Genomic DNA, 16141 nt, shown 5'->3' with positions numbered 1-16141 from the left:
GTAATATACTATTAAAGTTTTTTTTTGGAATGAATTAATAGTTCCACAAAAAAGGTTTTTCCTGATGCAACAAAAACTATTGATTAGAACTAGCGTCTGCGCATGCAACTAAACAATCATATGTTATAGTCGTTATCATAGGCATGTATGACTTCCAGTATACACGTCATATGCGTTAAAAAAAATTGAGTTATTCCAGTGGACAGTTTGTAATTCAATTATTTTATAGTGTACACTGTTATTATAATTTTAATTATCAATTATTTGGAGCAATTGATTTTTTGCAATACATCTGATCAATTAACTCTTTATTATTGAAAAAAAAAATGCTCAATATTTGTCTGAAATATTCGTTGATACTATTTTGATTTATTAATTAAATACTAATTTTCTTTCGGTTCAAAAGGAAACAATGAATGTTGCAACTATGCTACCATCATCATCGCCAAATAAAAGTGGATCATTGATAGGTCGTACAAAAGGAGCTGTATTTAAGTCAGTACGGTCGGCTTTGGGAGAAAGTGGCGAGTATCTACAAGAATTGAGCAATAAAATTGGTTCAGTATTTACGAGTAGCTTTGAAGATAATAAAGAAACAATTAATAGTAATTTATCGTCATCATCATCTTTGGGTCATCCACTAATGCGACCACCAACACCACCACCCTTACCCTCTTCTCCTTACCATAATGACAACAAAAATGTACATTATGATCAGACAACTGCTATTAAACGGAAACATTTGCTTCCTAGGTAATGTTTAAAATATTTCGAACATAATAACACATTTTGATGATTTAATTATTTTTTTATACATAAATAGATGTAATAATGCTGTAGATAGCTCATTTGAAGATTATGAATCAATGACCAGGCACAAATTAGAAAAAGACAATTATGCAAATGCTTCACGGTCCCGAAAAAAATATCCACCTGGAATGAGCTACGAAGAAATAAGTTCTTCACGGAGTTTAATTGAAAGTGAGAAGAAAGAAATTCAGATAAATGAAGAAATTGTTAATAGTCCGGATAGAGATAGCATTGAAAGTATTGAACCTCTACAAGAAAAGGATATTCGAGCAACTGGACCAGATCCTTATGAAAAGTTGAATTATAAAATAGGTAATATAAATAATTTTAACCGAATAATTATTGAATTTGATTAAGAAATATAAATTGTACTTTTCTTTATTGTTATTTATTATTGTGCTGGTTGAAAAAAAATTTCAATAATATTTTTATTTTTTATTTTTCATAAAGCAAGAGCTCCAGATCGCTATGAGACTGTTATTTTTCGTATAGGTAAATGCAATAATAGTGTAAAAGAGCTTTATTTATTATTTAACAAAAAAAAATGAAATTAATTAAAAAATTTACGAATTTAAAAATCTAAATATATTATTATTAAATTAATCTAATATTTATTTTTATTATATTAATTTATGTATATATTTAATATAAATAGTATAATGATATTTTAAAATAACAAATTATAGTGATTGTTATCTCTTTAATCAAATGTAAGTAATTAAATCATTTCAAACACTTAGAATACAAATCTGTGTTCAAACAATGTGCATTTATGTAGTGTTGATATATTATGGATTATAGTATCATACATTTTTCCAGATATCCCTTGTAGTAGTGATTCAACAAGTGATCAAGATGGATATGGACCAAGCACCAGTTTAGATTCTAACATGGATGGTCGTAGAATAGGATGGGAAAGATCAGGTATAGATATAAATCAAAAGTAATCTTTTATAAAGAAAATTATATTTTAGGATCTTCTGGTTCTGTACAATCTTGGGCTTCTAGTTTGTCTGCAGACAGTCAATCGGAAGAAGCAGCAGCGGATTTTATGAAATCTTTTGTTCCACTACTTTTTGATTCACCTAATTCTATAAATCAGGAACAAAAAGCTCATTTTGGTCAAATGGTTTTAGTAAGTAATACATTTTTAATCATTTTAATATAAGCACAATTTATTCTATTTTTTAATTATAAAATAAACTATTACGTAGACTGAATCAGGAAGGATATGGTTTGCAAGAGTTGTAAATGCTAGACGAGCAAGACCGTGTGTTTCTGAAGCATCTTTTTATTCATTAGCACAACATTTTGCAGTCGCCTTATTTGAGTGCCATGAAGCAGATGATTTCGCGCCTGCTAAGAGTCTGATGAATATGTGTTTTACATTTTATCATGAAGGTAAATATGATGTTAAAATTTATTAGCTAAGTTTATATTATAAATTAAATAATAATAATGAAGAATAATGTGTTTTTCAAGTAAATGTTCCTGGATTAGAACCTTACAAAGAATATTTATACATTCATTTACGAGTCCAACCAATATGGAAATCAATGCGATTTTGGACAGCTGCATTTTTTGATGCAGTTCAGTATGAACGAGCTACTAGACCAGTTTCTTCTTATTCTTCCAATTCCCATTCCAATAAATCCAAGTCTGTAGATCATGAAGCACATGCTGTAGAAGATAAAAAATTTCTAGCAAACATCGTCTTCGGACAATTAGGGTACATAATAAACTTATCTATTTATCTGTATATAAATAGATGCTTCTAATATAATTAAAACTTTTTCTATCAATTATATAGATCTTTCACATGTAATATGCATGCATTTGGATTATCAAGGAATCTGTGCCTAGAATTTTTAAGGAAACAATGTATGATAGCCAACTTAACACAAGGTATATAATTTGATTTTTGTACTTAGATTTGAAGCAATTGATATTCTTCGATTAATATTTTTAATTATCTATTTTACAGAACAAGAAAAAACACTACGAGATAATATTATGCGAATGTTTGACGAATCGGAGCCATGGAGATGATAATAAGATGAACTTGTGAATGTGGTGCCTTAATAAATTACAATGTAATTATGGTTTAATGAGTCGCCATTTCGATACAATTGTCAATTATAACAAGAAGATAATTAATAAAATATAATTAATATGGAATAGATAATCATGACAATTACATTTATGAGCTTTTTGCTGATTCTTTAAATTCTTGGGAATGATTAAATTTTTAAATTGAAGAAAACACGAAAAATTAAACCATATTAAATAAATTTTTATGAATTGCGACAATTGAGGTTGAATGATAAAATCAATGGGTTATACAGAATTCTCTTTATTTAATAATCCATGAAAATTCAGCCACAACCAGTGGGCCTACATTTTTATCAAACACGATGTTTATGAATATCACAATATTCTCATTATCTTATTTGTTATTTTATCAAATTTATTTGCCAATCTATCTACTTGAAGTTATGGAAAGACGGTATTTGACAATAATATAATATAAAATATTTGAATAGAATTATGTTATTATAGTGAAACCATTAATTGAATTATTCTTATTATTATAAAAAAGTAATAACTATCGAAAAATGCCTAAATATTTGACAAGACAGTTGTTATTATCAATTATTTATCTCGGTTTATTTGTTATTTATACATTTATGTAACAAACATACTGAAAAATGTTTATTTCATTGATCATAATTAATAAAATCATAAAAAATTAATTTTGTTGTGATTACCTTTTTTTAATATTACTCATTTTTAATTTATTTGTGATAATAAAACTTAAAGAGGGTGAAGTTGAATGAATATTTAAAATATTTAATTTATTGAATTGTTGACAACACATTTGTAAACATTTATTATTAGAAACTAACTTTTCTCAAAATATTAATGTGATCTCGAATGTTTAATATTCATTCTATATTGAAAATTTAAAATAAAAAAATTCATTTTGATGTCTAATTTTCGATTAAATATCAATAGTTGTCAGAGTATTTTTTCAAAATTTTTTTCTTAATAATTGAAAAAATTACAATTGAAAAATTGCATGGTACATACATTGATATCCACAAATGCACTTTATTTGTTTGCTATTTTACTTATTTTTTTAATTAATTTTTTTTTTTTTTTTTGATGTTTATAGTAAATTCCATTACATTATCTACAATTACCTTATTTATTTCAGAAAATAATATATATATAAATATGTATATATACATACCTACATATATATATAAATATTTATATGCATAATTGTATGATTTTCTTTTTTTAATTAAAAATTTTCTAAACTCTGTATTTTATTATTTTTTTTTTTTGCTTTCGTTTCATTTTATATAATTATAAATCGTTCATCTACATGAAAATTTTTACAGATTAGTTTTTCATTTCCATTCGTTGACTTGTCAATTACTATATTATCATGCTAAAAGTCAATATTTCTTTTTATGTAAATAATTTTATCTATCATTATTATTATTTTTTTTTTTTTTTAATTGCCATAAGAATGTTTTTAATGGCTTAATAGAATAAAATAATCTAAATAGTTGCTTATACGTACCAAATAGTTACGTATTTTGAATTCGATTCTCTCAATGTCACTCTCTTTTTTTTTCACACATACTGCAATTCTATTTATCGCAAATGTTATTTTTTTTTTTTTGTTAAATGTTCACTATTTTTAATCACTCTATAATTGTGATATCAAAGTGTGAACGCTAAGCGTTTTTTTCTCACTTTTTCTTTAAATAACAACCATTTTTTGTCGATTTTTATTTCTTTTTACTAAAAATATCACAAACAAGTGGTGATTAATATAAATTTTAGTTTTACATTAAAATTAAAATCACATAATTAATAATATACATTATCTTGATAGTCTTTATCTTATAATGATGACGGACACGACACTGTATACAAATGTCAGTCTTATTTTACTAATAATAAATGGTAAATTTACTAATTTTAATGTAAATCTAAATTTATCATCTTAAAAAACTATAACATTAAAGATTATATATCGATAAGTTACATCACCACAGAATTCAATATTCTATATATTTATAACTACTAATAATCATGATCTTATATAGATCTCACTGTATAATTTTCGTTATTACTATTTTTAATTGGATCTATTACTAGATAATTCTTATTCATTATGCTGTGCTATTAAGGAAATGTCTTTTTTAATCAAAATTTATATTGAAAATTCAATTATTTTACTATGTTACTAATGTGAACCTTATTTTTATATTTCAAATTATTTATTATTTGATTCGTTTTTTTTCAAAATTTTTTTTTTTCATTTTTATCAGGAACTTTAGTCGACAGATAATTTAATTTCCCAGCAAATTTATCAATAAAAAACATTTTATAATCTAACAGAAATTTTAAATAATTCATCTAATGTGTATTACATTTGTGTATTACTGGTATATGGCATATAATGTTATTATTATTCTATTTTATCATTGGTTATGATGGATAAGAAAAAAATGATTTGACAGTTATTTAATAACAAAATTAAAAAAAATATTGATATCAGAAAAGTGTCAATTTGAAAATTAAATTAATTATTTTGATAATTCATTAAATAAATTAATTTTGCTTTCTATCTAGACACAAAGCTAATAATAAAAATATTTATTTATAACAATTTTTATTTAAGCATAATTCTCATTTTTATCATGTTTTTATTTTATTATGACTTTATTGAGTCTATCGATTATTTTATTCATATTATACTTATACTTGATAATTATTAAAATAAAAATAATGTTACTCAACTATGTTGGAGTCAATTTTCTCATATAAAAAATTAAATATCACTTCAAATAATACATCGAAATGCTTGATTTAAATTAAATTGTAACAGACATTACAAAACATTAAAATTTAATTGTTATTCGAATGAATTAAAAGTTTATAATTAATTGAAATCAGTTAAATTTTTACCATATGTTAAATATTAGGAGAAAAATTTTAGTTAAATTTTTATAATTCTAATTTTGTTAATTGCCTTGAACAGACATTCTGTGGCTGTATTAAATATCGTTGGCTAAAGTTACAAAATTTCATTAACAATGATGTATATATATCAAATACACTGTTTATTTTTAATGATTGTTTATGGTTAATATTTTCAAATAATATATTACTTGAGAAAATTTCATCCAAAATTTTAGAAGGAAAATTCTCGAAATAGATCAATTTATCATTTTCACTTTCATAAATAACATTAAGTCATGAAAAACTTTAATATTACGAGGAAATAATGATGAAATTAATCTTAATATTTAATTTTCATGATTAAAATGAGATGGATTTCATTTTTAACTACACAGCTAGATACATTGTTATTTTAATATACATTATTATTATTATTAATTACACTTATTTGTTTGTTCAATAGTGCACTGTATGTGACGAAAAAATGTATTTGTTTCCCAAAAAAAAAAAAAAAAGAGACTTAAAAAAGAAATGTAAAATTAAATAATGTTAATATAAAAACAGTCCTAAAAAATTCATATAAATAAATTAATATCATATGTAATAATTTACTTGATCATAAAATTATCGTTCTTTTCATTCATTTATTAAATTTGTATTGTAGTATTTAAAATTATTTACATGAGTAATTAAGCCTCAATTAAATTTGTCTATAAATGTTTTTCCTTATCTTTTCATTTTTGTATTGACTTAAAAATAAATAATTACACAATTTTATCCATGTAATGGCGATCGGTTAATTATAATTTATAGAACAATGTATTATCTACACTTTATCATTATTATAATTAATTCTTTACTTCATCAGAGAGTCAAATTAATTAATCAGAGACCAAATTAATAATGGCTTAAATCAATCCTAATAAACTGATATATAATATATTGAATAATGATTGATTTTATTTTTACGGATTCGAATAAATAAAAAAATGAATGCAATGGTTGAGAGGAACGCGAGACACCCCGACTAACCACAATGACTAGTGTATAAATAACTTCTTGATTGTTATTATGTTATAATAAATTACTTCATCATCCCATATATTTGCTAGGAAGACATTCCAGCTCTTCTTGGACGGTTAAAAACTTGTTGAAATTAACAGCTAAATTTATTTTCATAGCTGAAAAATTTTTCTCAACTTTGAATCATTATTAATTATTCAAATCCTTATATAATTCGATGTTGTAAACTACCTTTTTTTTTTTTTAATTTTCTCTTCAAAATTGAATAAACAGCAATACTATTCAGTGTTACATTGTTTTCTTAAAAATAATATACACTATTATTAAATAATTGAATTTTTTCTCATACCACCGCACAAAGTTGAAGTTTGCTCCCTGTTTTCAGGTTCGAAAGTGACGTTTTCTATCCCGCATAAGAAGACAAAATTTTCGTCTTACTCTGTGAGAGAGAAAACGTTACTTTTCCAACTTCAAAGTAGACAAACTTTTATTTTGGACAGTAGTATGATAAAAAATAGTATGTTGACCATGGGAACCAAGTAAGATATCCTTACCTGGGTGTTTGCTACTTGATGTAATTTTACACCTAGGACAGAATATCATACTTTGCTCCCTTGGTTAACAATGTACTAATTAATCCAACTAAAAAAGAAAGATGAAAAATAGTTTGAACATAAAATAAAAAAATACGTACACGGAGATAATTATCCTATTTGATTGAAAATATTTATACCGTCAAATCATTTTGAGATCACAATAAATTTAATTTGTAGCCATAGGATAATATTTACAACGATTAAGAGTAGAATTTCTACTTGATTGAGAAGAAATTACATTGGGATATCGTTGCAGTATGTATATTGTAACTTATCGTAGAATAAATGTTTCTCGATAACAGTCTCCATGTAAAAAATTATCATTACTTTAAACGTTATATTTTTCACAATTCATTGTAGATTTATAGTTGAAAATTTACTTTGTATTAAAATATTATCATTTTTTCTGTTACTGGTGTATTGTATTGTTGTCGTTGGTTAATCACATCACTCTCAACGTTGTTCTTGATTTAGTAATTTTGTTTTACAACGTCCATTAATGACACGCACATATATGTATAGTTATATATAAACGATATTGATTAATTAAAGTTCACATATTATTTTTAACGAGTATAAAAATTGTCATAATTTTAAATCTCTTCATAATTAATATCTTATTGACATAAATATTCTATGATCATTCATAATTCCATTAATGGCTCTATGGCCCTAGCTAGTCTACTTATGTAATACATACAGTATAATTTATTTTACTACTAGCACTTATATACACGCAAGATACCTATTATTAATAATCTATATTTATAAGTGTCTCTGTGTATATAAATAATATATATTCATGTTTATATAATTATATTTTTATAGAACTATTAATGGTTTTATAATGTTTTCCGTGACGAAAAATTTTGCAACATTCTTTTCACAATTTAATTTTTAATTATTTATTTATTATTAAAATATTTAATTAATGAAATTTCGCAATTTAAAATCATTTTTTGGAAGCATAATTGATTTTAATTCAAAACAATTAAATTTAATTATTCTTTTGTACGTTGCAAATATTTTTAATTATATAAATAATATATAAAAATAATTTAATACAAATATGAAGATGAGTATATTTTCATTTGAATATAAAATAAATAGTAGTATTCAATATTAATAATAACTATTTGGATTTTTTATAAGGCATTAAATAATAATTAATCTCTATTGTTGTCATATGTTTGAAAAATGTTATTGCAATAATCAATTTTAGTTTCACAACTTTTTTTTATTTGTTTGAACATTAATGGCTAAATAATAAATCATAAGCTACACATAATAGAAAGTATGACTAATTGACAGTTGATGTCTGTTTAATAATAATAATAATGATAATGTATTTTGTCATGATTGTTGTTTAATTATGATTAAAAAATTTTAAATATCATTTTACACTTCGTTACTTAATGTATTATTAAGAAACAAAATCGAAGATTAAAAATTTTTAAATTTATGAAAATAGAATACATATTTACAACGTACAAGAAATAATTTAATAGTTTAAAAAGAATTTTGTAAACTTAAATTCATTAATAAAAACCATATATGAATTATTTTTCATTATGTAAAAACAATAACAATAGAACAGCACCAGAATTATAATTAATTAAGCCTTTAATACATGTAATTTCTCTTAATGACACTCTTGATTATTTATTATTCGCAATTATATTTAGTGTCATAATTTCAGTACGATTTCAAATATGTTGAAAGAATGTTATATTTTTATATAAGGTATGACAACTCTTTCCTATCTAGATCTTTGTTATTTATTCCAAATTATCAGCTACTAAGAGTTTGAGGAAGCGCTGATAGCCATCAAAGGTGCCGGGGGTAATGCCACCGGTATGTGATAATATTTACATTGAGGCCGCGTACAGACGCCTTTTACTGCGTCTCTACACACAGTAACACGGTTTTCTACCACCTCCACGTTTCCTGTAACACAATTAAACATACATCAATTGCTAATAATTTTAAAACACTCTAAGATTATTTATCTTACTCATCTTCTTCTTGTCTTTGATAGAATAATTACATATATTTTTTACAGTTAAGAAATAGACAAATACTTTTAATATTAAATATTAATAATAGATTGTCACCCTAGGGAGAAAAGTATGACATTCTGACCCGGGTGTGAAATTACCTGGGTGGCAAACACTTAGGTAAGAATATCTCACTCTGTTCACTGCAAATTCGAGCAAATTAAAGTGTTTAGTAATAAAGCACCTAATTTTGGTAAACGGCAAAGAAGCCTTTAAAATTTGTCTTCAAAATTACTATAACTTGTTTATGGCATTTAACATTTCAAGTGTTTAGTTTCTAAACACTTGGATTTGCAGTGTTCCCATGGTCAACATACTATTCTTTATCATATCACTGTCCAAAATTGAAGTTTGTCTATTTTAAGGTTAGAAAAGTGACATTTTCTCTCCCATAAAGGAATGTTGTTTTCTTATGCGGGATGGAATACGTTACTTTCAAACCTGAAAACAGGGAGCAAACTTCAACTTTACGCAGTAGTATGGAAAAAAGATTATATGTACACTTAAATAATTGAGATATTTTTTGTAATAATTAATTATGTAAAGAAAATTAATAATACCGTCATAGAGATGGATAAATTTGCAGGCAGGACGGTTGCATAGATGTCGATTAAAATCTTGGCACACCGGGAGGGTGTCCAGTAACTGAAAGAAAACATTCCGGTATCTGTACACGTATTGACTTGATAGAAAATCAGTAGAATTAGTCATTAAAAAGAAAAAAAAACTTATCGATATTTCTCAGCCATACTTGCATCAAATCACTCACATTCATTCTGAATATTTCCAATTTGTTAGAGCATGATTATTTGTATATTACATGCTCCAGAAAATGGATTATATATGAATATTATTGTTATTTATTACTAAAACAATACACAAGCATCTGAAATGTTTTTTTTTCATTTTTTCAATACAATAAACTTTTTACAATACTACCTTAAATAACCATTTATCTTTCAATGTTTTCCATTTCTTTCGCTTGTGTATTATAGTTAAAATGTAAATTTGCAGTAGAACGTAATTTCTTTGCCATTGACGAGAAAAATTTATCACGTTTTACTTCGAATGGAGTTGTAAATTTATTTTTACTCACGTTATTATACTATTTATTTCATTCATGTTTAGATAAAAATAGTTTGTTGTTTTATAAATAAAAAAATATCATATTAATCAATTCAAATTTAATATAAATTATTTACTACTATTCGGATAAACGATTTTTCAAAGCATTCTTTAAAACTTATCTACTATACAGGACGTACCTTGAAAGAAGGATTTTTTATTTGATTCGCAAATTAATAATACTATCAATATAAAGATTATCATTCAAAATGACACTTTTTCTGTTGACTAGTTGCGATTATAAATAAACATTTATCATTTATATACGAAGAAAATTGTATTATAAAAATTATATCACTTTTTAAAGTCAGCCTAACATCTTATCGATTAAAAAAAAAAATATTTGTTGCTAAGATAAATTTTATTCAAGGTTGAATTTATTCTTAAGAGAATAATTTGAATCTTGGAAAAGGTAAAAATCATTTTTGAATATTAATTAATGTGATTATTATTTTTTAAAGGCATTGTAGGCTTACTTTTAATTGTTTTTCAGTAATTTTTACTCTAAAATTCTCTTCGTAATATTTATTCAAGTTTTTACAACAATTACTGTTAATTAAATTATTAAATGAAATAAATATGCTTAAGGGTAAATTCTAAAAACCGTCATTTATATTGCTAATATTAACAAAGAATTTCACAGCAATAATTATTTGCGAATCACTTTTACAAGCCCTATTTCTCAACGGGCCATTTTTAAGTAATGACTAGACTGTAAATTTTTTTTTTTTAATTATTTAAAAAACTTTGTTTTACATTCGTAGAGTAATTAATAATTATAAAAGAAAAAATTAATTTCTTTTGGTATATTTTTACTCTATTAGCTGCACCCGTTTTTCACCACTACTGTGTACTCATATTTTTGATTTTGTTTGTGTGACAATATTTAAGATTAAAATTTATTAAAAAATTATTTACATTTTATGTTAAGATCATGTAAAAAATTGAACAAACTGAAAATTATTTTTAGTTGTATGCTTCATTGAATTTTAAAGATACAAATAAAAGAAAAAAAAATAGACACCATGCAATTTTATTTAGAAGCAATGATAAAATTAATTTAATTTAAAAAGATATTAGATACTCGAGATATAAAAGTATAAAGAGTGAATATGTGTGAATATTTTTAAACTAAATTATCAATTGAATTATTACACAGAATAGACAAAATGAAATCAAACGTTTAGACGATGATGAATCATTCAATTGGCTGAATAAAAGATTGTTATTAAAAACATTGAGTGATTTCAAATTTACTGAATTAACAGAGTAATTATTAATTGCACTCAAAAAGATGTCCAATTATTGATATCTACGTATTATGTGGCACTATAATGTCATTATGTAATGAACGTATTTAAGTGACGTATATAGTGACATCATACATAAAAAAAAAAAATTTTACAAGCTTACAACACTTAAGAATGAAAAATATTCTATCTAGTTAAATTCGAATTACTTGATCAGATTGATTAACCTTCAAGTATTTTAATATTTTAATAAGTATCAACCGTTACGTTAAAAAAAATTTTTTTTAGCATTTCAAAGCGTGCATATATTAAAAAAATAATTGTTCTGATATGTGCTGAGAAAATTTTCGGGGAAAAATAATCCCCAAATATTGCATAACATTTACCCTGCAGTCGAGTAAACATAGGACACAACGACTAATAGATTTTTTACTTTAGAGTAAAGCAATTTTTACTTTATGCCAGTGTAAAAATTTACACTGTTTGTAAATTTTACTTATGTAGGAATATTTTCCATAATTACAAAATAATTTTTTAGTTTAAGGTAATTTTTACCCCACATGAATGTAAAATAACTCCATAATGATGGTCAATATTACTACATAATTAATTTTACACTGGAGCCTTGTAATTTTTACACTCTTATGGGGTAAAAATTACTCTAAAGTAAAAAATTACTTAACTATCACGGTCATTGTCTCCCACGGTTACTTTACTGGATGATAAATTTTATACATACTTTGGGGTAATTTTTACTCAAAAATTTTACTCTGCGTTCTGATAATAATATATATATAAATATATGTATATATATTATCGTAATATACAATACAAATGAAACCGTGTCAACTATATACGCTTGTATGTATGTTTATACGTAATAATAAATGAATTATTTGAGTACAAATAGAGAGTACTTGCTTATAGTGAAAATTCTTGCAATTGTTGAAAGATATATAATTGTCTACAAACACAAAGTCTGGTCATGCAAATAAATGGCCCGGGAGAGGGTTTTTTATTTCAGTGCTTGGGTGATGAATGGTGCATAAACAATATGACCGATTAACAGAAATAATACTGTGTAAAAACAACAAAAAAAAAATAAAGGGTCATTTTATCAAAATTATCACCTTACATTCGGAATAATAAAGATTAAAATAATGTAATGTAGTGTATTATTTAAAGTTTTGTAGATTTATTTTTCTTTTTTAATATGATAAATGATCTATATATCCATAGTGATTTTATTTCGCACATGTCACCCAAGCATGTTTAGTTATCGCCAAGCGCCAACTACCGCCGATTGGTTCGTATGCGTAAATTTTCGATCGTAATACACACATTCACTCACTACTTTAGAGCAAAAATAATATATTTAGAAAATATTCATAATTTTCTACTATTGGTTTCGGTTAATTCTAGTGTATAATTATCTTTTAATTAGTTGATTATTCTCAAGTTAATTTCACTTAAATGTCACAACAATGATCAAGTTCATCTTGGATTAGAGTTAATTAAAAAGAATTATCCGAAACAATAGGATGTCTATGAGAGAAAACTAATACAAAAATCAAGTGCTTCACGCAACAAACCAATAGACAGAAAGAAGTTAACGAAATTTGGCATGTACAGAAGATGAGGGTAGTTGTAAGCTGTCAATATATTCTACTGCAAATAAGTTCAACACTCTATTTCAACTGCAATCTCCGCAACCATAACAGCCAAGTAAAAAAAAATTTTTCGTTACACTTTATTATATTACAATACATCATAATCATATTGTAATATCAATAAAGTTTTTAAGATAAAAAACAATTATATAGCATTAGAATGAAACATAATTATAAATAAATGCATATAAAATAAATAACTTAATGAATGCGTGAATACAATAATATAAAATATTTTGATGTCTCTGCTTCAAAATATAGATATTGTTTTTTACTTTTTAAATTACAATGTTGTTCTTTTATTAAAATTGAAATATAAATACTCTCGAAATGATTTGAATAATGTACTTTAATTTTAATTCTCACTTATGATATGTATATATGCAGATTTTAAATAAATTTGTCACATGGAGAGGAGAATCGAGTTCGAATTACTTTGCTAGAGGATCCTCAATAATTTTTTGGTAATTATACACTTTTACGGTCATCTGGTTTTTCGATTTCTAATAGTCTCATAGCTTTAAATCATGTTTTTATATTTTTTTTTGTATTTTACATGAAAGAATAAACAATTTAAAATCCTGAAAAGCTGTTTTTTAGCTTAAAATAATTTTCTTCAAATAAAAATTCTCCTTTACAAGGAGCTGTGAGCCATATAAATTTTTTTAATGACAGATAGCTTCTAAAATAATGAAAATAAAGTAAAAATGGTTGGAATAAAAGTTTTTCCTTTTGAAATGAAGAATATTTTTTGTTCAAACTATTTTTCTCTATCTATAATAGTTCAGCCTAAAAACATCTCGATATCACATGAACCTCGATAGCTGGTCCATGAATCTTGCAAGGTAAATTTTACTCAATCCTCCTTTCTGTGTATCGATAAATTATGTATAATTATATCAACTAATACATATAAATAAATATGTATATTATGTTAATAATAATAAAGTAACAATTACATTTGTAATAAACAAACACCAGAGATAATGCAGTGGTTATTTGTAGTTATAGTTGCGGTGTGCAGTTGCAGTGAGGGAAATACCCCCAAAAAGCTACGTGTTAGCTAAAGATAATAAAGGCAAAACATAGTAATGATTTGTTTTTTAAACTCGACAACTTAAATAATCAATTAACTTTCACAACTATCATTTAATACATTTTAATTTTATTTTGTTATTAAATTCAAACGAATCAAATTTACTCTGTTTACCTTTATTCATAAAAGTTAGCAGCAATTAACAAATCAGGCCTGTATTAAATAGCATTATATCTATTAAATAAATATTTATTCTACCATTTAATGATTAAATAATATTTTTTTTTTATCATGAAATTAGTTGATAAAATGTTTGAATGAATGTATGTATAATAAAGGCCTGATGTTAGGTAAAAATTGGTTACAATAATGAATCTACCTGTCCGCAGCTGTCTGTGTAGACGACACAGTGAGCATTTTGAGGGACCACATAGGCCCCGACAGTGGCTAAGGCTGCTATAAGGCGATCCACATGCAGCAAACGAGGCAGTGTTCGTATAATTTTTATTATTTATGGATTTATTTTTTATTTTATTTTGTTTTAATACCATTCGAAATAGCAAATTCAGTACAAAATGCACCGAATGAATGAAAACACGTTGAATATCCCTTTCCAGGCGCCCACCCAGGTACATGTTCCAAAATCATAGCAATTACAATAGCGTGTAGAATAAATACAATTGTTTACGATTTAAATATTCCAAGCGTTAAATATAAAAAATTTTTAATGAATATAGAAAGTTAATAAGTTGATAAAATGCATACACATATAATTGGTCATAATGACCGAGGCCAGTAATTTATAAACGGCCAAATTACAGTTTAATATAATTGTTATGACATGTTGTTGTTGTTGTTGGTGTTGATGTTGTTGTTGTTGTTGTTGTTCGTTGTTATTTATTTTTATTATTGTTGTTTATTTTTGAAGAAATAATTCCATTAAAAAAAAATAATAAGTTTATTAGTTGACATTTTTTGCATGTACCAAGGTATATTTGAAAGGAATTATTATATTGTTATATTAATTAAAATAATAAACAAAAAGTTGCGCAATAATTTGGCCATAGTGTATACAGACCAAGCCAACATTTCAAAATATCCAATTATAAATTTTATGAGTTATTTTTTATGTTGTATATTTTTTTTTCCAGTGTTGTATTTTAATTTAATAATAATATCAACATATATAATTCGATGATGGAAAATTTTAATTAATGCAAATAAAATTTATTATTTTATTGATTAATTTTATAAGATATAATTTATTATTGTCAAATTGAATTAATGACAATTATTAAATGCCAATAGTGAGCCAAGTTATTTGCAGATCCACAATAAAAATAATTTTATTTTCAATTTCATTTCATTATTAATATTATTTATTAATTGTTAACAAAAAAAAAATTAATTTAATCATGTATAAGTTTGAAGGAAAAACAAACCATGTGCAGATCATCAGTTAGGAAATCCAGCATAACACCGACGTGATAAAAGATATCATATCCAACACCAAATAATTTTTTACATAAAATAAAAACATTTATGTATTCAATGAAAATGATGCATTGTCAAATTGAATCATTGTTAATTG

The 16141-nt window shown here is 24.6% G+C and overlaps 2 protein-coding genes across 5 annotated transcripts; one reads left to right on the top strand and one right to left on the bottom strand.

Annotated features, from left to right (window-relative positions):
- The first annotated feature begins 31 nt into the window (after positions 1 to 31).
- On the top strand, positions 32 to 3469 carry LOC118068085 (uncharacterized protein KIAA0513). 4 transcript variants are annotated; one of them, XM_035085254.1, is made up of 10 exons: positions 32 to 205; positions 407 to 753; positions 824 to 1122; positions 1261 to 1302; positions 1630 to 1734; positions 1785 to 1945; positions 2025 to 2211; positions 2293 to 2539; positions 2621 to 2715; positions 2795 to 3469. In XM_035085254.1, the coding sequence occupies exons 2-10, from the start codon at positions 413 to 415 to the stop codon at positions 2857 to 2859; spliced, it is 1542 nt and encodes a 513-aa protein (XP_034941145.1). In that variant the 5' UTR covers positions 32 to 205; positions 407 to 412; the 3' UTR covers positions 2860 to 3469. The 4 variants fall into 4 exon arrangements, with proteins under 4 accessions (XP_034941145.1, XP_034941143.1, XP_034941144.1 ...); XM_035085252.1 differs by having other exon boundaries at positions 32 to 209; XM_035085253.1 differs by having other exon boundaries at positions 32 to 230.
- Positions 3470 to 9045: 5576 nt separating this feature from the next.
- Positions 9046 to 15849, bottom strand: LOC118068104 (zinc finger CCCH domain-containing protein 28-like). The gene is given in 4 exon segments (XM_035085297.1): positions 9046 to 9359; positions 10030 to 10114; positions 14930 to 15007; positions 15010 to 15849. Coding segments are annotated over 4 exon segments (327 nt in total). The 5' UTR covers positions 15025 to 15849; the 3' UTR covers positions 9046 to 9210.
- Positions 15850 to 16141: the final 292 nt, after the last annotated feature.

The sequence above is a fragment of the Chelonus insularis genome, unplaced genomic scaffold (genome assembly GCF_013357705.1).
Source record: "Chelonus insularis isolate UGA/USDA-ARS -01 unplaced genomic scaffold, ASM1335770v1 contig_399_pilon, whole genome shotgun sequence".
NCBI classification, from domain to species: Eukaryota; Metazoa; Arthropoda; class Insecta; order Hymenoptera; family Braconidae; genus Chelonus; species Chelonus insularis.
The sequence above is the reverse complement of the archived record's forward strand: the minus strand, read 5'-3'. Positions and strand labels throughout refer to the sequence as shown.

Coding starts and splice junctions, on each gene's coding strand:
- LOC118068085 (XM_035085254.1), top strand. CDS start 413: ATGAATGTTGCAACTATGCTACCATCATCATCGCCAAATAAAAGTGGA. Junction 1,123..1,260: donor AAAGTTGAATTATAAAATAG/GTAATATAAATA, acceptor TTTTTCATAAAG/CAAGAGCTCCAGATCGCTAT. Junction 2,716..2,794: donor GATAGCCAACTTAACACAAG/GTATATAATTTG, acceptor TCTATTTTACAG/AACAAGAAAAAACACTACGA.